Source organism: Pituophis catenifer, unplaced genomic scaffold (assembly GCF_029215685.1).
Source record: "Pituophis catenifer annectens isolate HBS135680 unplaced genomic scaffold, rPitCat1.0.hap2 SCAF_1, whole genome shotgun sequence".
NCBI classification, from domain to species: Eukaryota; Metazoa; Chordata; class Lepidosauria; order Squamata; family Colubridae; genus Pituophis; species Pituophis catenifer.
Window position 1 is genome coordinate 293326471 of NW_027256881.1, and position 22696 is coordinate 293349166.

Sequence of the window (22696 nt, forward strand, 5' to 3'; positions counted from 1 at the left end):
ATTAAAAATCAATACAATAATTATTGCAGTAATGCTTAATATCATTGCAAATGAATTCTGGCTGAGTTAATCATTTTGTCTAAAAACGGCAACTTTATATAAGCATTTGTTATGAATTAAAGGAAGGCTTCATTCCTTATTGTTTCCTTTTTCTAGGCAGAGGTTCAGCTATGCTTCCTGGAAGCACAAAGAGATGCTGTTGAGCAGATGTCCTTAAAGCTATACAGTGAACAGTACAACAGCAGCAGCAATCGAAAGGAAGAATTTGCGGATATGTCAAAAGTTCACACAGTGGGAAGTAATGGGTAGGGAACTATTCTTTTTGTTGTTTTATTCTCAGTGATCTGTATCTTCTTTTTTAAAAACATGATCTTCTCTTCCTCACTTCTATGTTAGCCAGAAAGATTTTTCTTACTAAGCCAAAAAACAGGGAACCCATTATTCATTCATTCATTCGCTCTCTCTCTCTCTCTTTCTCTTTTTCTCTCTCCCTCTCCCTCCCTCCCTCCCTCTCTCTCCCTCCCTCCTTCCCGCTCTCTTTTTCTCTCTGTCGCTTCTAGAATATCAGTCTGCTGCAATTTATTTCCCATAATTACTTGATCACTGAACAGGCAAACTAAGTACAGCTGACCAAGTTTGTTTAAAGGTTTCATCCTGGAATGCATTGATTGGTATTGGTCCATTATTTTTATGCTTTTACTTTGTTCTGCATCATTTGTACAAAAATGAGTACAAAATTAAATGAAACCCAGCATTTTGCCCAGCATCAACCTAAATATCTGTCTTTCCCGAACTCCCCCCCCCCCCAAGCAATGGTCAATCTGATGTCTCCACAAATTGACAATTCAGGCATGTCAAAGATTACCTGATATAATCTGGTAATTAATTGTAATAATCACTGCTTCTAGTTGCAATGCAGTGCTGGTGACCTCTGGGCCAATAGCTTTGAAGCAAAATGGGATTAATTATAGACGAAATAGAAGTCACTACATAATCAGATATGTAGCAAAATGTAGCATTTAAATTCAGCTCTTTTGCCTCCAAATAAGATGGATATAATGTAATGGAAAATAGTAAATATATATTTGTGTCATAGGACAGCCTTAATTTCTCCCATGTGTAGTTCATTTATTCTAGGTCTGCTGAGGTTCTTTACATCTACATTACAGTACAATATTGAACAGTGACCTGCCTTTTAACAGAGTTGTTGCCCCCATCTTCTTTCAAATATATGTGTATGAATGTATACATATGGGAATGTGTGTATATGATATTACTTAAATATATTGGTACTCTTAGTGTAGCTAGAAGTCATGCTAGAAGTTATTCGCTCCTTTTTGTCCTCATTTGCACATTTAAAGGCACCAAACCAAAAAACCCCCCCAAACATTTATAATATCTGGATTACTTCCACCATGGGTAATTTATGGTTAAAACTATTCATGTAATAAAGTTATTTACTTCCAGCATGGGCAATCTATTGTCGCAGGATGCAAGCTATTCCAAATAAAGCTGTCTTTTGCAATTGAGTGATTGTGATTTTGTCAATGTTGATGGTATTCAAGTGGTACTCCCAAAGTTTTGGGATTGCACCTTTGGCCCCTCTTACCATTGTCATTGTTTTTGCTTTCTTTTGCAATAATTGTTCTATTCAATAATTGTTCAATAATTATTCAATTTGCAGATCTTTTTATTTTGTTATTTTTTTCCAGTTCTTTCTCTTCTATTCCACTGTCTCCAGGTACTGCCACACCTGCTATCCAGACTTTTTTTATCGACAATTATTAAGTCTGAAATGTTATGTGGCAGCTGCTTGTCTGTTTGAATTCTAGAGGCCCAGACCCCTTTAACCTCTTCATTTTCTATTACTTTTTCTATTTTGTAGTCCCACCAGTTCTTGTTTGCAAGCAAATAATATTTCTTGCAGATACTCCAACACACCATTGTTGCTACTTTGTCATGCCATTGTTTATAGTCAGTCTGTGCAATCTTCTTGCAGCACCAAGTATTGATAATATTATTATAGAATGATACTTTTATTGTCAGTGTATGCATGTACCTTTTACTTACAGTAGTTTGATGTGCGTAAAGGTAAATTTGCATGGAATGGCTGTGCAACTTGAAAAACCCAACTATGCCTAAAGATTGAAAAATGCTATTATTGTTTCCCTGTACAAAGGAAAAAAGTAGCAAGAATGAATTAATGTAAAAAAACTTTAGGGAGATTAGTTTCTTCAACATGCTTCAGTAGTTTGAAAGTATGGAATAGGTAGCAGAGAACCAACTTTGGGAAGTATAGTGTGTTGTTATATAAACAGGACTATACAAACAAGATTTTTCCTCTTCACAAAGTCATGATAAAATGAGTGAATAAAAGAAAGAAAATCTAATCTATGCTGATTTAGACAAATTTATGATAAAGTGAGTAGGTTTGAATAATAGGTTGTTTTGCACATATCTGAAATCAAAGGGAGATTGCTGATGCAGTAAGATTGATATATGATGGGAATAAAGCTGGCATGAGAATAAATGGAATGTTCGCTGAATGATTCAACAAGTAAAAGCAGACAATAAAACAATATAGCCTTGGTTTTTAATGTATTTATTGATAAATGTATAAGGAATGTTTGTAATAAGAGCAATATGTTACATAGGTTGTAATATGTCTGCATTTTTATATGCAGATGATCTGTTACTGACTAAGATCAATTTAATTTGCAGTAAATATTAGTCAGGTTGTAAATGCAATAAGGATCATGAATCTGAACATTTGTGTATCAAATAAAGACCAAATAAAATAGAATGAATGATTGCACAGTAAGAAATTAGAGCCAATAGATGAATTTATGAATCTTAGTAAAATGTTCACTAAGACTGGGGGAAAAGATGGCGAAATTTGAGGTGTATAAATGTCAGTAGAGAGATAATGGGTAATATGTAGTCTGCTGTGAGGAATTAATATTTGTGACCAAAAGCTAAAATGGCTATGTATAAGAGCATGTTCCTGCCCATTTGGGTGTATGAAAGTGAGAGGTAAATATGTTAGCAGAACCATAAAGATAAATTGGATGTAATGGGAATGGGTTGCTTAAGATGTGTGACTGGTAAAAGAAGAGATCAGATCAAGAATGAATAATTGCTGAATGAGAAGCTTAAAAGAACAAAATATGATGTATGAAGTGGTGTATTGATGTGGTAGAAGCAGGAATGCTTTGCAAGGATAGAAACATATGGAGAGATACAGTAACTGCTGCTGGCATAAACAAAATTCAGATTTCCTTTTCTTTTTCTTAGCTTGTGCCTTTAATTTGATTTACTATTTCTTACTCTTTATCTATGGTTTGCATAACATTGCTTACCTTGAATTATGTGCTGGGTCTCTCTGTAGGTGCTATAGTGTTTAAACTAGGATTTTATATACTTAGAACTATCCAGTTCTGGAAATCAACAAAGAGGTGAGAAATCAGATTTCATTCTGAGGTCAGAGTCCTCTCATTCTTGGAGGATGGCACAAAAGAACCATAGAGATTAGATTAGATTAGATTAGATTAGATTGAAATAATTTCACTATGGAACTCCATTCATGGACTGCTCTAGTAGTATTTTTACTCAAAACATTGCTGATTGCTAATGATGTCAGTTCAACATGGTGCACCAAGGCATCATTATAACTCTTGCACTGATTTCACTGCTTCATGTTATAACTGCAAAAAAAAATAATCCCAAACAAACAACAAAACAAAACAAAACAAAACCCTAGGCAGGGTTTGAAAAGTAATGCATGTTTCGCTATTTGTCTGTACATAGCTAATAAAAGCCACATGCTACAATAATGTACAGTTCCAAAGAAATATAAGATCATATTGCCATATGATTTTTGGCAATTTTTTTTTTTCAATTCAGTAACAGATGCATACAATCAGAGCGATGCGGAAGTGCATCTTCAACATTTTTTTAGCATTATTTATCGAAGTGGTAATTTATTAGTCCACTCAGAAAGCGGGAGTGTTTCTGAACACAAATCAAAAGAAAACTAAAGAAGGATACAGCTGTAAACAGATAAAAAGAATGTTAATCAAGTCCCCTTAGAAAGAGAGGTCCATCACTGGAGACCTGCTTTATATATTGACCAAACTAATTATTCATAGTGGAAAGTTATTTCACAAATTATATTTTAATAATAATAAATTATAGGTCAGTATGAGTCAGTTTGGTGTAATAGTAACATCAGGCCAGAAACAAGGAAATTGTGAGTTCTAGTTTTGAACAGCAGAGCCAAGAAGTTGAATTCCTAAAGATCAGAAAAGGATGCAAGAAGAAAAATAGAACAGTCATATTAGTTGATAATACTCTACTACAAAGAACATAAATGAATTTGATCCAGCTGGTCCTACCAGTTTGTGGAGTCTGCACTCTGCCACAAATACTGATTAGGAATCGATGCAAATTAGTCCAACAATAATTTCTGCTCATCCATGTGATACTATGATGAACAGCTACAGCCCATCAATATGGGCTTGAGTCTGATTTTAAGATTTGATCCTAGAAAGGAAACTCATTCTATGGTTGAATACTTTGGAATTTGAAAAATATATTTTATTATATTCAAAACAATTTTAGGTAGAATTGCATACCATGAGAAATAGGTGGGGAAAATTGTGATGGGGTGATGCAAGAAATTCAGAGGGGGGGAGGGAGAGCTTTTTCATTCTAGATCTGAGAGAGAATGATTGGCCCAAGGTCACACAGATGGCTTCATGCCTACAATGGGCCTGGAGCCTTATAGTAAGGCTTGGTGCCTTAACCACTACATGAAACTGACTTCCAGGCAAAATTTGCAATTCATTAATGTTAAAACAATTTATTTGTATACATCTGGAAAATTAAAACCTCCATGAATCTTCTTTCATTAGCATTTATCCAAGCAATTCTCAGAATATTTTTTGTAAACAATTATTGGAACGGATGATAATAATTATTATTAGACAAATGTCTATGCCAGCAGCATATAAAGGCAGATGGCTTGGTTATCATGGCCCTGCTGGGATTGTCTTTAGATGTGAAGGAAGTGGAGGTTGAGATATTTCGGGGCAATAATGTTGGAGTAGGTGATTCCAATGAAACCAATCTAACTGAGACAGGGTAGCAATCTCCCTAGGATTCCTTGCCTACACCCACTCATAGGCTCTCAGACTTTGAAGTTTAACCATGTAATAAAGATCCAATAACAGAAAGCTAAGCTTCAGGTGGGAGTGGTTTGATAAAAAACAGACCAATAGATGAGCAGCACTCTAATGAGTGATGTGCATGTACGTTTGAATGTGTTGTGGCCCGCCAGCGTCCAGCGGAGCTGGCAGCAGATTCAGACAGTGAGAAGGTTAGGGAGGAACATGGGCCAATCCTGGAGTCTGGGGAAGGCTATGATGAGTGCTCTGCATCAGAGGCAGAGATGGGGCCAGGGCCATATGACAGGTATCAGCTGCCTTCAGAGTCAGACATCAGTGAGGCAGATGGAGCCTGTCCCCAGTGTGCCCATGTGCAGAGTTGCCAGATGAAGGGAACAGCTAAGGAACAAGGGTCAATTTGGGAGTAAGGCCACAGGTGGATGATGAAGGGCCCCTCCCAGTGGTGGGATTCAAGTAATTTAACAACCAGTTCTCTGCCCTAATGATTTCTTCCAACAACCAGTTTGCCAAACTGCTCAGAAATTTAACAACCAGTTCTTCCAAAGTGGTGCGAACTGGCTGAATCCCACCACTGGTCCCTCCCATAGGGAATAAAAGACGAGCAAAAGGGGAGGGGTGTTTGCAGGAGATAATTAGTTCATTCCTGCATTCTTGCACAACTATTGCAGTGTCTGAAAGATATTGGCCTGGCCACTCTCCAAACCTGCTAAAGGTCAGTAATTGTGAACTATCTTGAAAGACTGCGAGAGAGGAAAGACTTTGCTGCACAGGAATTACAGGGACGAGGACTTGGCTTCGCGCTGCTGGGGAAGCCTAGGTCAGAACAGAACAGAGGTTCTCTATTGCTGATTAATTGGCCTTGTTCCCTGGGAGAATGCTAAGAATGACTTCTCAAGCCTCAGTTCTGTTTGAACAGAGAACCATCATGCCCCTTTGCTGTTCAAATTGATGCTTCTGATTTTGCAATCAGAGCTTCGAGAAAACATATTTTGCCTTGTATATTTTATTTAAGGCAGCTACTACCTGGTCCAAAACACAGCAATGTGAGCAGTAACGAGGCCTTCTTGTTATGCCCATCTGTTATCACTGCTGTTCAAGCTACCAATTAGATACAACTGAACATATATTAAGTCCTTCAATGAGACTGATCATTTGCATGACTGTCGGTCTCCAATAATGTCTGTATTCTCTGTACATTCAGGTAGAGTGAGTGTGCTCCAGGTCCCCTCAATTAAATGTCATCCTGTGGGATGGAAAAAGCACCCCTCCTTTTTCATGCCCCCTGCCCACTGAAATATCTCCCCAGTCATACATGTAGTACCAGAAGAGAAGGGGAGGGAATACTCTTTCCAGCCTTTTGCAGGAATGAAGTAGGAAAATCAGGACTTGCAGACAAGGGTGAACATGAAGGAAGAGATATTGTGAGAGTGGATTCTCATAATAACTAATAGAGACTAGTAGCCAATGCATGAACAGTATTGAGGGATAGAGTGGCTTGTCTTGTCAGAAGAAAAAGGCTTTGAAAAAAACCCCAAAATATCAGAATTAAATATTAAATCTGAACAATTGACTGGTAAACATAATTCCATGTTTTGTTTATTAGCGGTACTCACAATATTATTTTCTCATGAGAAAGACTCATGCATTTTCATTTTATATTACGAATTAATGCCCACACCTTAAACGTATGTTTGCATTCAAAGGATTAGGGGTGTGCAACACTGCATTTATGATTACATGTCCACATAGTTAAAATATATTCCTTACAACTTGATTTTGCAATATAGACAAAGAAACTAAATGAACTTGTATTCATATTCTATAGCATACTAGGCTGCCCATGTTGCAGTTATTGTAACAGCATAGGGAAGTTGACCTGTATGGAATCAGAAAATCCAATCTGCCCTGCTCAGTATTGTCTACATCAAAGATGGTATTCCATACATTGCTGAACTCTGCTCCAAGTAGTCGGTTCTGGGAATTGTCTCTGGAAGGTTGTGGGGTTTGCACTCCTATTTATACTAATTGGTAATGGATCATCAGGATTTCAGACAGGAGCTTTTTCCTGCCCTCATGGAGATGTTAACACAAAGATAGGACACTTTTGGAGCCTGGGAGTGACATATTACATTTTTTTTCAGGGAGAGTGAGGGCTGCAATAGGCATGATAATAATGTACAGTCTAGGCCCGTGATGGTGAACCTATGGCACGTGTGCCCAAAATTGCACACAAAGCCATGTCGCCCAGCACACGTGGCCTTGCCTGTTTGTCTTCTGGGTTTCTGGTGTGCATACACATGCGATGATCAGCTGTCCTTCACGCACATGGCAGAGTTGAAAATTAGTGTGTGCATGGGTGCCGGCCAGCTGATTGTCGGGTGCACATGCACACCAGAACCCGGAACTTTGGCTTTTCCGGAGCGTGATCTCAGTGCAGAAAACCAGCCTGTGCATGCATGCCAGACTGGTGATCATCGGGCGCGAATGCATGCTAGAACCCAGAAGTTTGGCTTTTCCGGAGAGCGGCCCTGACGAGCACGCACGTGATGTTTCCGTGCGAGTGCCAAAAAGGTTCACTATCACTGGTCTAGGCTGAGGTCAAATGTATGGGCTGGGAAGAAGTCTGGGAGGGGGATTTGGTTTTGTAAAGAATCTTGGAATACAGGTGCCATTTTTTCATATAGCCTATGGAAAAAGACAAACACTGAAAATAATGCTTGACTTTGAAGATAGTATTATTAGGTGCAATGTATGACCATGGACTTGGTCATAGACTATGTTTCCTTGATTACAGGTTTCTGAATTGGTTTCCCATTACAAGAACTGATAGAAGTGTGATGAGGATAATCTTGCATACTTAAAAAATAGACATTAAATTAAATATTTTGCAGAGTATAATAAAATATCAGGTGACAATGACACCAAGTATTGAATACAGGAACGTGACTGAAACCATATATTTCAAACTTTATGCTATTGTGGCTCCATAAAATTATTTAAATAATAGTCCCATGTCCTCAATAAATAAAAATAATGAATTTAAGGAATAATAAATTCGAGAAATAAATATGCCACTTGTTTTAAATATTTACATTTAATCTACATATCAAATAAAATCATGATAATACTTTAAAGCTTTATAAGATAAAACGATTACCCTGAGAATCATCATCCACCCAATAACATTTAAAGCCATATTGAAGTTACATTGTGGCAACGTTTTGCAGAAATCTTGTGTGTTGTTTTCTAATATCATATTATTAAGTTTTCAGAGCTGGCTTACATAATAGCAATGGGAAAATTTCGAGAACTGTGATATCAGACTCTAAGAATGGAAGATTTAATACATGCTTGATTTATTTTGCCAATAATTTCATCAACCCAAAAATGGAATGGGTAATTATCCTAGATCTAATTCTCACCAAGAGCTGATGTTTGTGATAAAATGCACACAATATCTTCTTTGAATTCATGATATTGGTGGAACAGAAACTCAGCATGTCAGATATTTGTCATGAACCAAAGTTAATTTCAGCAAATATAAAGAGATGATGGGCACTTTCCCACAGCACTCTAATCAGATAAAAGTTTGAGATATGAAGGCCAAATCAGTTTATATTCAGCCAGTATCAGTTTCACATATATACAACCCTCTCTATAACTTCATAAACCTGTTGATATTTTAATGCATAATATCTGCATTTAATGACTCTTTTTCCATGTAGGCACTTTGTACATTTTATCCCTAATATGTACATTTTTATATGCAACATTCTCTAAGGCCCAGATTTTAATAGGTCATTTCTACATTAAAAATTGTGGTACAATAATCACAGATATATCCAGTGGTATTCAATATCTAAAAAACAAATAGCCAATTTTTGTGACAGTAACTTGAAAAGGATGGAGAAATTCTAGGATTTAAATAGGCTTGAGCACAGTACAGTTGAATATGGGAATGTGTTACGTTTGGGTTGTTCGTATTTTTGTTTTTGTTTATGAGCAATCCAGGTCACGGTACATAAGATGTACATACAAGTCTTTTAAACAAACAAACAAACAAACAAACAAACTCTGGGTGCTATATATCTGGAACTATATTTACATCTATCTTGATTTCTGTGTTCTTCAGTTTGCAAATTGTGTGTGTGTTTGTGTGTGTGTGTGTATTTGTGCTGTATTAGATTTCACACCTGCCATAGCAATAAATCTTAGCTGTTCAGACACTTTCACGCTATAGTCAGGAACAGAACATATGTATGAGATACCTTGTTTACAACAAAATCTACCCATATTGTATATATGAGAGTTCTTGTTTACAACAAAATAACTAATCCACCCATGCTGTTTCTGTAAGATTCTGCTCTTGAGTATGGGGTGAAAGTGTCTGGACAGTCAAGATTTATTGCCATGGCAGGTGTGAAGCATGAACAGTGTCCAGTACTGTGGAGTTGAAAGTTTTGCTGTCATATCCTGCTTGAGAAAGTTTGTCACGCCATGATGGAAGCAGAGAGAAATGCAGTCTGATACAGCAAGAATTTTCTTAGATTCATTCCCATGTAAGAGGAATACATTGATAGGGTTGCTTGTATATTATCTGGAAGGTCAAAAATAAGGTTTCATGTGGTAGGAGCAGAGAGATAATAATTATGCTGTTATTAAAACGTAATTTTAAAGTGTAATCAAAGTGTAGTGTTATGTGGCTGCTGATTTTGGTTTTTGCTTAATTTAATTCAAAGTCCATGCATGCCAAATATTTATGTTCAGGATCTTCTTGCTGCATCATTTGCAGATCGAATTGGTTGTCTTCCGGTCTACAAACAGTATACTACACATGGAATTCAAATATACCAAGTGAATGAGTTTTGATACAGTATACCACACAGTATTTACGATAAAGTTGTACAGTACTTTGGATTTATTTCCCTAAGATGCTTTAGAGTATGTTGGAGCGTGAATATACCATTTGCCCAAAACTTTTAAAAGCAGTTTCATCTTTTCTCAGGATCCTTCAGCTGGCCTTTATAAATTCACATATTCTATATATTGATCCTCTTTCCTTGCCTCTCCTCCTCCTCCTCCTCCTCCTCCTCCTCCTCCTCCTCCTCCTCCTCCTCCTCCTCCTTCCTCCTTTCCTTTCCTTTCCTTTCCTTTCCTTTCCTTCCTTTCCTTTCCTTTCCTTTCCTTTCCTTTCCTTTCCTTTCCTTTCCTTTCCTTTCCTTTCCTTTCCTTTCCTTTCCTTTCCTTTCCTCCCCCTTTTTGTATTGTGATGTTTTACTTATTCACTAGGCTTTCAATAGAGAATAATGTTAATCCTTTTAAGCTCCTTATTCTAATGATTTATTTTGTTGGAAACCGTTGTGATCCTTCTTTGAATTTTAATGATTGCTGGCTATTCAAGGATTCATTGTTTTGACTTCCTGTCCTTACCTTTGTTTCTAACATGTCTGTAGGGAACACCTGTCTAATACTGTATCTGGCCTTGGTTCTCACTGGCTTACCATCTTCACTCAAGCCTATCTTAAAGTGTTGTGTTGAAATGCTAGCTATTCATGCATGAAAATATACTTGCAGAGATAGGCAGATGGACAGAAAAAGGATGGCTAAATGGATTGAGTCATTTTTGTCTGAAAATAGTTCTGGTGCAAATAACGGCTCATCATGATTATCACACAGAGAAGTTTGCTGAATATGTTGTCACTTTAAAAACCGTGAAGACACTGTATTTATAATTCCCATTTTTTGAAGCGAATGAAATATGTCTGCTTTTGTTGACAGACCTAGCATAATTTGCTGAGACATGAGTCATGGCTTATATTTGTGTTGCATTTTCATGCCTCCTGTTAAAGTAAAGAATCTTTCTGCAAAAGAGAAGGTGCATTTTCTAGAAAGCCTTATTCTAATATAAGATTTGAACAGTTCTAATCTATTAAGCATAATGTTTTTTTTTTCTTTATCTGCAGCCTTTTGGACTTTGATTCAGAATACCAGGAGCTCTGGGATTGGCTGATTGACATGGAATCCATAGTGATCGACAGCCATGACCTGATGATGTCAGAGGAGCAGCAGCTGCATCTTTACAAGGTTAGAGCTTTTGTTGCTGCCTTTACCTAGCTATAGAAGATCTGATGACTTTGACATGTCTTTCTCTCACAGGATAGCTCTGTGTTCATTGTATATATCATGGTGTCTATTAGAATTCCCTCCCCTGTCCCCAATCTCATTTCCATCCCCTCTGTGCTGACAAGCCTGCGCCGACATCATAATTGTAAGAAAGTTCCCTTCATCACATTCCATTTGGTACAATCCTATAGGAGGACAAAGATTTGTCATTAGATGAATTGAAATGGATGAAACTGCATTCTTAAATAGACTGAAACAACACGAAGGGAAAAATGATTGTACTATTTAGAAAATGTGCTTTGATAGGAAATATTTTCAGAATTTCTATCATCTTTCATTCTTTTTAGTGAATCTATTGTTTCAGGATATACAATTCTTATATTAGTTATTTTGAAAGCAGATGCTCTCTTTTTAAGAATGCACAAACGTTATAAATGAAAAACACAATTTATAAATGTGTGCATTGATTATGAATCTTTTCATTTAATGCAGAGAGAAAGAGAAAGGGAAAACAATTCTTTTCTTACCATTGCTACTACACAGGAAGCCCAACTATCCTTCCTTCCTTCCTTCCTTCCTTCCTTCCTTCCTTCCTTCCTTCCTTCCTTCCTTCCTTCCTTCCATTTTACTTTAACTTTCATTTTAGATTGTTCTGTGAAGTGGAAGCAGAAAGTATAGATGTAGATTTTGTCACCAGAGGAGGCTTCATATGGAACTATAAGATTGTAGTAAATGGTTCTCATTTAGGCAACTTTTATTGGACTAATTTTGACAATTGTCATCCTTGACTTGCATTGAGCATATGGCACATCTCAAAGAGCAGATTGTGAAACATAAAAAATAAAAATAATAATAACTAGTCACAGAATCAAACAACAACAAGGTGTAACAACCATCATTTCACTTTTAAAATTTTTTCCAGAAGAAATTACAGATTCAAGGTTAAAACAAGTTATTGCTTTTTTATTTATCAATCATGGTTTAATTTTTTTTTTTTGCATTTTTTCTATGTGATTTGTATTGAAATATTTTCCACAAAATGTTTGAATGGAAGAAAATTGTTTACATTTAAATAAATAAACCCAGCTGGGTGATCTTGGGCCAGTCACTCTCTCAGCCCGAGGAAGAAGCCAATGCCAAACTACTTCTGAAAATCTTTCCAAGATAACTACAGAGACTAATCCAGGCAATTATGAGTTAACACTGACTTGAAGGAACAAAAAAAAGGGGTGGGGTGAGAACACCAACCATAATCTTCCTTTCACAGGACAACTTGGAATTACCCTGACAATTCTGACTTAAAGGCACACACATACATTACTTAAGAGCTGTGGTGGCATAGTGGTTAGAATACAGTTTTGCAGACTAACTCATTGTTCACTCCAGGAGTTCGATTATGAGTGGCTCAAGGTTGACTCAACCTTCCATCCTTCAGAGGTTGATAAAATGAGGACCCGGGTTGTTGGCGGCAGTATGCTGACTCTGTAAACCACTTAGAGCTGCAAAGCACTGCGAAGTGATATATAAGTCTAAGTGCTATTGCTATTGCTATTGCTATTGCTATTGCTATTGCTATTGCTATTGCTATTGCTATTACTTGTGTTAGAACAGGCCAGGTTCCTATTCAGTCCCTTTTGATCTTTTGGGATAGTTACTTAATATTCTTGTGTCTCTATAATATTGACATTTAAGTACTTAGTGTGTGTATATGATAAATGATAAAAATAAATTGCTCAAATATAATAAAGCTAAAGTCTCTTGTTTTTTTAAACAAATACTGTACTATATCTGTAAAGAAAACTAGAAAATTTAAAAAGGGTATTCTTTGACTGTAAAATGGAGACATAAAATGTACATGAAATGAAAACTATCTCAGATTCATAGAAAATATGCCAGAGATACTTAAAGAATATTCAAATACCAGCAAACACTTAAAATAATCAGATATTGAGTGATTAGATTATTTTGGGTTAAAAATAGCAATGTAAGATTTGATTTGGGAATATGATGTTACATCTGGAAGAAAGCTGATATGAATATTCAGTGATAGCAGAGAAATGCTGCATGCAGTTTTAGTCATAACAGCCTTTACTTCAGGAATAAGTTTGAATTTGCACTGCAAACTACTATAAACAGTAGGACTACACAGCAATCATGATTAGTAGACAAAAAGGTAATTTAGAGCATGCAGGGTACTTATATACCACCTGTTAGCAACTCTTTAAACAAGATGTATTTGCTTTAAGGAAGGTTCAGCAGGTGCTATTTGTGCACTCCAAATGCTCTAAATCATTATTTTTCCTTTTGAAGTTGGATTGTTGCATAGTCCTAATAGAGAACTTGGACATTTTTCTTTCAAAGAATTAAGCTATGGTGATTTGATTACTATCTTAACATTAAAGACATCATAAAAACTAAAATAAAGCATATAATTGAAGCCAAATCAAAATAAAATATAAAACAGAGACTATAGTGTTTGGCTACTAAACATAGTGGTTATGGCTTCCAAGCACCTTTGAAAAATCTCCCAATATTTTTAATGGGATAAATAGCAAATGATTTAATATAAAGTAAATATATTAATGATGATGATCAACCAATAAGTCAGTATTATTTTTTTTACTGATTGCATAGATAGATTTTCTCCAAGATGATCTGATTCTAGTAGGGGTGGGTTCCACTTACTTTCACTACCGATTCACAACGGGAGCATGTGCGCGTGGTGGAGCCTCCCGCCGCCGTTACTACCAGTTCACAAATTCCGGACCGAACCAGTAGCAACCCACCACTGGCTTCTACCTTGGTTCTTCAAGACCTTCCAACAGTGCACCTGTCACCATTTAAGGTTTGTCCATTCACCTTGCTGTTGGACATCCTTTCTCTTTTCTTCCACCTTTCAAGCCTCTTAAGAGAGGTACAGTAGGTCTTCTCATAAAGTGTTCAAAGTGTGATAATTTGAGCCTGGTTATTTTTGTAGTCATTAGCTTGGTCTTCTTTATGTTTAATCCTATTCCTATTTTTTCACTGTACTCTTTGATTACTCAGCCCTGTAGATTGTTTGCATTCTCAGTTATCAACGGGATGCCCTCAGTATAGAACAGGTTATTCCTGTTTCTTCCCTTCAGTTTTAAAATCTTGCTCAGTTTCCAAATCAGAATATAAATATAAATTCAGCATATAGGTTAAATAATAAGGGAAGGGAATAGAGCCTTACCTCACTCCTTTGCAGAGCCAGAAGCTGTCCATTTCATCATGCTCTGTCTGGATTATGGATACCTCATCTACATTTAGCTGTGATGGTGAACCTAAGGCATGCGTGACATGCAGAGACCTCTCTGCGGGCACACCAGCTGTCGTCCCAGCCCAGCTCCACCATGCATGCATGCGCTCCTCCCACCAGCCAGCTGGTTTTCAAGTTTCTGCTGCGGATGCGCAAGGGACGGGGTGCATGTGTGGGGATGCTCGCATTGCATTTTGGGGGAGGGTGTGTGTGTGCACGTGCACCATTTTGTGCCTGGAAGGGCTCCTACACCAACCTGGAAGCCAAAATGGGGCACAGAGGCACAGCATGAGGGCCCCCCACTCCATTTTGTGCCTGGAAAGCCTCCTGCAGCAACCTGGAAGCCAAAATGGGACACGGGGGTACCGCATGAGGCCCCTGCTCCTGGTTTTGGGCCTGGAAAGCCTCCTGCACCAACATGGAAGCCAAAAATTGGTGGGAGGGGGAGTGGGGCACATGCACAGGGGGCACTCACATTGCATTTTGGGGGTTCCGGTACGCACACGGGCATTCTCACGAGCAGGCACACGCTTTGGGCACTCGGCACCAAAAAGGTTAACCATCAGTGATATATAGGTTTAAGATGGTCTGGGATTTCCATTTTCAAAAACATATTGCCCAGACTGGCAACACAGTCAAAGGCTTTTCTATGATCAGTGAAGCACATATTGAATTTTGGAAGGTATTCTTTGGATTTCTCAATTATCCAGTGTACATAAGTAATGATGTCTCTTGTTCCTTTGCTTTTTTAATGCCAGCCTGAACATGTGGCATCTTCCTTTCCACATAGGGATCTATGATGCTTTAGATTATTTTAAACATTAGATGGTAGCATGTGAAAATAAATTTATTTTTTATTCTGGCCTCATGTATGAGTTTTGAACGCATGCCCTGAACTAGAAAAAAGATTACCTCTAATATAAAATTAACTACAGTATAATATAAAGCAACATGTATTATACAGAGAGATAATATTTGATGCAAGAATATTTTATTGATCTTCCATGTCTGGTATCTGAGTAGGAAAGTTAGTTATATTGGTAATCTTGTGCACACTTACCAGGTAGTAAATTGTATTATATTTGCCTGCAGAGTTTAAGCTTCACTTGTGTTCATTGCTGGTTGAAGAGAAAAGAGCTAGCATCAATTCCTATATGATTCTATCCAGTTGCCTGCATGGAATCCTATAGCAACCAGGTGATTAACTAGATACAAAGTAATATGTGAGAATTTTCCAATGTAAGAATAGATACATTCTGAATGTGATCAGATTTAGAAAATAAATTTGGAGTTCATTCTCACTCTATTCTCTCTTATGAATGAACAAAGGGGATGACTGTAATGTATGAACCAAGCTAAATTAGGTTGAAACTTAAAGTCTTGCCTCAGGCTTCAGGATTGGCAACATCCAGCAACACTTTAACACTAATAATAAAATTCAAAATTTGTTATAAATCACATTATAAAATATGAAGATTTTAAGATGTTTACAAAATTTAATTCAATTCCCAGAACTTGTGATGTGTTCTTGATGAAACCTTTTAACATCATTTTATACATTAAATAATAAAATTATGTGTAGGTATTTCAAGATGTTGTTGTTGATGAAGATGAGCATGACAAGAACTAACTGCAGTCAATTTCAAATGATTAATGCCTCTTGTTAAAACATACCCATGTATTGATAGCTGGCATTTATTGCAAATGGAAGATTATTCATTTCAAGCCTTGCTGGAGAAGTGATTAATGCTATCTGTCACCACGTGAGGGCTCACTTGAGAACAGAAATTGAAGTAGAAAATGTGCATCTTTTTGGTACAGAATTTACATACTAGTCCTCTCACTTTTCAGTGTTGGTCAGTATGGACTGAATATTTGAGTTGTTTGCCCTGGTCATCTTCTTACAGAACTACACCATGAATATTTCTGTGGACAAGCACTATCTGATGAACAGTCTTTTAATTCATGATACTCCCCTACACCAACCAGTTCGTTGCACTTTCTCTTTTCCTGCGATGAGTTTCTTAAATCCACAGAATTTTCCTCCAGATATTGAACTGATAAGTAATTGCACCTCTGAGCCAGTTCAGCAAAGCATCTCTGCCAGGTTACATGCTGTGTTATCACTACTGCCAGCAGTAATCTTTGCCTCTATGGAGTCTATAAATGAGAAAGATCTGTAATAAAACAAGTACATTGCAAGACAAGAGTATGCATTAAAAGTGTAATAACAATATAGAAATAGCCAGACTGAGTATGAAAAAATGCTCTGTAAATTCACAGTTCAGCGTATGTTCGCCATGATGGGTTTTTTTAAAGATCTCATACTGATTCATATCAACTTCTCTGCCCTCTTGTTTTATGCTGATAAAGAGAGCATGTCTTTAAAAAAAAAGGCATAGAACTCAGTCGTATTTTGTTGCCCCTTGGCTTAATCTTTAATTGTTTTCATGTCCAAAGAATTCTCCTTCTGTTGCCTCTGGAGAGCATTAGAATACAATATTGTTTTTTAAAAAAAACAAGTCTGTAATTATTTGAAACCTTCAATCAGATGGCATTAGATTGTAGACTGATATAAAAATGATCTTCATCACATGGACAATACACAGTTGGGTTTCTTGTTATAATCTACTGGTTTCCAGCATGCCAAAGAATTGAATGTTGAAAAGTAAACATTTGACATTTCCTGCTTACTAGGTTGCCTAGCCAATAATGTTTCTAGTTAGAATTAATTCAAATTCAAATTCTTTATTGGCCAAGTGTGATTGGACTCACAAGGAATTTGTCTCCGGTGCATAAACTCTCAGTATACAAGCAACAAGTGATAAATCATGATCATAATAATCAAATACAATTATCATAAATCATAAGATACAACACTCAGTGATAGTCATAGGATACTAAATAAAAACAATCAATATAAATTAAAAGATACAACTACATTATAGGCATAAGAAGCTAGAAAATAGGTAATAGGAAAGATGAGAAGGATAATAATAATACAGCCTTATTAGATAGTTTGACATCCCAGGTCATAAGAGAATGTTGCGGGAATTAGTTGTTTAGCAGAGTGATAGCATGGGGGAAAAAACTGTCTAGTTTTTTGTTCTAGTTGTTTTGGCATGCAATGCCCTGTACTGTCATTTTGAGGGAGGAAGCTGGAACAGTTTATGACCAGGATGTGTAGGGTCTATTGATATTTTTATAGCCCTTTTCATGCCTTCTCAGACTGGGGTATCAGTGGTGGGTTCCTCCCGGTTCGGCCGAGCAGGTAGCGGTGATGATATGACGTCACCGAACAGGTTCTCTTTGTTCGGGAGCTGGGTCCTCCCACCCCACCCACATTATTCTTACCTTTTATTTGGCCCCACCCCCAATTTATTCGCTGCCTCCTGAGTCCCAGATGATGGCTAGAAGGAAAAAAACTTTTAAACTCTTGCCGTGGGGCTTCAAAGGGCCGCCCTACAGCTGATCAGTGTTAAAAGGCAGTGTGGTGGTAGACCGGTGCCTCCAAAAACAAATGAGTAGACCAGGACGCTCCAAAAACAAATGGGTAGACCAGGACGCTCCAAGAACAAATGGGTAGACCGGTACAGCTCTGCAAGCAGTTAAAGCCTGGTAGACCAGTACCTCGGCTAAATCCTAAAGAATTGTCACATGACCATCAAGCCATGCCCACAAAATAAGCCATGCCCACAGAACCAGCAGTAAAAAAAATTAGAACCCACCCCTGTGGGTATGTATTACAACAGTGAGTGCCTGAGTCAGTCAACCACTGTTTCAGACACAAAGCTGCAGAATAGCATTTGGTTATTTTGACTGAGAGTAGGGTAAGATGAAAATGGTAGCAATATTGGTCAAGCAATGCAACAAGAGTTTGGATAATTATGTATCAACTTTTGATTTGCTGGTATGGTAAAGACTGATATTAATATCCATTTCATGATAATGCATACACAGCTCTGTATGAGTTTGTGTTTGACCTCTGCATGAGCTTGTCTTTCAATCTTCAACTAACACCTGTTTTTAATCATTCTTTTGTTTTTAAAACACATAATCAAAATTAAATATTTTGGATATATGCCTTGTTTATTCTAATAAACCAACATATTGCACAGCTAAATGTCAACTAGATTTTGTTTGTATATCAAAAATATGGACCTGATCACACAAACATTTTATAAAGTTTCAGTGGCAATTATCCTCAAAAAGTATTATAGGATCTGGCCCAAACGTGGAAACTCCTCTTATTAATTCTTTAATAGAAAACCTCTGTATTGATGCAAGATTTCTGCCTGGAGAGTTCAAAATTTAAGCAAATAAGGGTTTATTGGAGCTGTGGAGATTAGAAATGAGTGTACTAGATAAAGTTAATGATAATTCCTTACATTTTCCCCAGAAGATTAATTGTGTGTTAGATTAAAACCCCATTAAATTCAGTAAGATATGATTGTTAAAATTGTTAGCATGTAGGGAATAAAATTAACCAAACATTTCTTTACCAATATAAAAAATGTTGGCATCTCCTCTGACATTTGAAGGTTTGATTATGAAAACATTTGAGGTGCTTGAAATACATATTATATAAAATCTGCCCTGATTAAACCTTCAGTAAGGAGGTGTGCATGGTGGGTTTGAAAAATGCTGCTACTGGCATAATGATTTATAAAGAATATGTTGATTTAATAACAGGAGAGCTTAAACACAAAGCTGTCCTATAAAAGATAGGTTGTTCCCTTGGCTAAATGGCATTAAAATTTGTGGAAAAAAGTGAAAGCTTCCTAAAGAAAGTTAGATTAAAAAACAGCTACCTGCCTTTTCCCCTGGGTGAGGTAAATAGTAGCTGGAGGGGAGAGTAATTAACATTGGACAAACAGGTTTACATTAAACGTATGTAGAGTTGGAACCATATATCAGCAGGACCACCTATTCCCAAATGTGCCCATCAATTATGATCCTCAACAGGAACCGTTCTCTGGTTTCTTGTAATCAACACAGCTAATGAGAAATATGTTCTGGCATTTAAATCAGTGGAACTGTTACATCTACTAAAATCTTTTTTCCCCCTATGATTGTAATTGTTATAGTGTCTCCCACCCCCCCACTCCCCAGTCTTTCTGTCTTTTGTTCAATCATGTCCGATTCTCAGATACTGACTGGACCAGTCCCTGCAGTTTTCTTGGCAGATGTGGTTTGCCATTACCTTCTTCCTAGAGCTGAGAGAAAGTGACTTGCCCAAGGTCATGCATTTGGCTTCATGTCCAAGGCAGGACTAGAAATCACAGTCTCCTTGTTTCTAACCTGATTTCTTTAATCGCTACACCAAGCTGACTCTCAGTCTCTTGTTTTATGGTATTGTCAATAATGTTAAAATACACTCTATTTTAAATGTTAGAATGGCAATTTATTGGTTTTATTCTTTGTATTTCATGTTGAAATCAATGGCTAAGTGTGAGAGCTTCTTCTGTCAGGATCTGAAACAGGCAGCCTGAGACTGGATTAGTTCATACTGAGACTGAAATAGTGCAATCATAAAACCTAGGAATAAACCACCCCTACCACCACCATCTCCAAAAGTTTCAATCTGGTTGCATCATGCAAGTAGAAAAAACAGCACAAGAAGTTCAACCTTATCCCAAAGGTGCTTTTTTCCAAAGGCAACTGGATTTTCTTTGTGTTGCTTGAAGACGTTTTGGTTCTCATCCAAGAAACTTCTTGGATGAGAAGCGAAACCTCTTCAAGCAAAACAAAGGAAGTCCAGTTGCCTTTGGAAAAAGGCACCTTTGAAACAACCATTGACGGAAAATCTCCATTGACAATTTCAGTCTTAATTTCACTATAAATAGGGGCTGAAATGTTGCAGTTACTGAAATGCTTTCATAACAGCTTCATTACTTTTTACATAAAAAGTCCGATAAGCATCCTGGAATGTCTACTTGAGCCTGCTTCCAGTGGTAGTTACTGCTAAGAGAAGTCTTGTTAGTTTATCATGTTAAAAAAATCATTTGTACAATTTGTTGCCTAATTTATTTAAAATTAATAATAGTTTAAAATAATGTATTGAGTATCATTTTATGTATGTATTTGTTTGTTTATTATTTTTAAACAAATTTACATGGCCTCACATGTGGTAAGTCACACGCAGTGACTCTCATATGGTGATGCCAGGAGCCTGACAAAATTAAAAATTCACATTACAATAATTATTTTTTCAAATTTCTATGTTAATCTGGACTTTGGAAAAGAGTATTTTTGATCCTATCTTTCATTTCATTTCATTGATGAACCTGCAGTTTCTCCATGTAAGTGTAAATATGTCTGAGGTAAAACCTTGAATTCCTGCATCCTATTGTGGAAAGGATAGACTCATTAATAACTTCTCTAAGTCAAATATAGTATTCTTCACCAAAAGGCTTGGTTTTTGTTACTGGAGAATTAAATAACGGTGAATAATAAATAACATCACTACAAATCCATTATTTTTCAATCTGCTGTTGTCTGGAGGAAACAAAACAATCAGAGCCATAGGTTTATTAATGCTGTTCTACATTTCACAGGTATCAAAGATCGGGAGACTAACTGTCCACTGTCCTAGACATCTTTTAAACTAAAGGTTTTTTTATTATTTTTTTGCTTTTTAGTTCTCATATCTGTTCCTACAAAAACCTAAGACCCATGGAACTGGTCCAATGTAATTTGTTAAGGTCTAATTTCTGAGTCCCCCAGAATATGCCTTTGTTTCCTTGCTACAACTGGAATCAATTGCTTCTAGGAAAGCCATTATGAGGCTTTGTCACCTAACATTCTGTGTAAAATTAATATCTAGGTAGGAGGGCTTTTTTTTTTACTTACTTGAATAATTACCAATCATCTCAGAGGGAAGGGCATTGAATTTGGTCTGTCATAGTATGAACTTTAATCCCATAGCTGGTTTTATTAGACAGGTCAATGGATAATTGAAATAATATGGCCTCAGTGTCAGTCTTCACAGTGACTGGATCACAATCTCCTTTAGTTTGTGGGTGCTATGGAAGGAATAATAATCCAAATACTAACTAGTAACTATTAATAACCTAGTAATCTACTTGCCATTAAGTATTCATACCGGTAGTTGTTACGAGATGGGGAAAATACATTCTTTTTGGTTTGTGTAATTGTCATTAAAAGCCTAATGATTAATGCTCTGTAATTATTAAATATTAACATAATGATATGTTTATTTTTTTGGCTCATGGGTGAGATTATAAACCTTATTAGTTCCTGATGGAACTTCCTTTTTATTGTTTTTACATTCTATATAGTTCCTTTTTCCAGTATGATTATTGACAATAAATAAAGCTTACACTTACCCAAAGGAAATCATAAAGAGATTGATTCATAAGCAATTTGAAACTATGCAGTAATCAACAGAAATAAGCATGCATTTGTAAAGAACAAATCTTGGTATGCTCATTTTATCGTGTTTTTGATCATATAACTTCTTTAATAGATTATAGGGATGTTATAGACATAATATATCTTGATTTTATATTCTATGCATGCTCATTAGCAGGATAGTTAAATGAATGATATTATATTTAAGCAGATACTTAGCTGGCTAGAAGTGTTTTCATCAATGGCTTTACCAAACTAGATTAAATAAGGTTTAATTCTGGGTTTTCTACACTTCAATATTTCTTTAATGACTTGAATGAGGAAATGGAGAGAATACTTGTAAAATTTGCAAGTGACACAAAATTGGGTGAGTGAGCTGATGTTCTAAAGGACAGAAATAATCTTGATCCAGGTAAGCTGGAGAAATGAGCTGAAAGTAACCAAATGAACTATAACTGAGACAAGTGAAATTCTTCAATAAAATAAAAATCAAATGGCTAAATATAGAATAGCTGGCTTGGTCATGGTGACTATAAAAAAGATATTAGAATAGAAACTGAATATGAGCCAGCAATTTGATGTGGGTACAAAAATGTAAATGCAATTTTAGACTGTATAAATAGAGTATAATTTCCAAAGCATGGGAACTAATCAATTTATTTTGATTTCGATCATAGAAAATTGAGATGAAATGTTATAAAAAATATTCTTCTCATTCAGTGAAACCAAGGAG

At 36.5% G+C, this 22696-nt stretch overlaps 1 protein-coding gene across 1 annotated transcript in view; it reads left to right on the forward strand.

The window, feature by feature from the left end:
• The window catches only part of AKAP6 (A-kinase anchoring protein 6), a 233008-nt gene that overhangs the window by 128441 nt on the left and 81871 nt on the right, over positions 1-22696 (forward strand). The window contains exons 7-8 of the mRNA XM_070935849.1: positions 157-305; positions 11150-11270. Coding sequence (XP_070791950.1) covers positions 157-305; positions 11150-11270 — 270 coding nt within the window. The remainder of the gene's footprint in view (positions 1-156; positions 306-11149; positions 11271-22696) is intronic.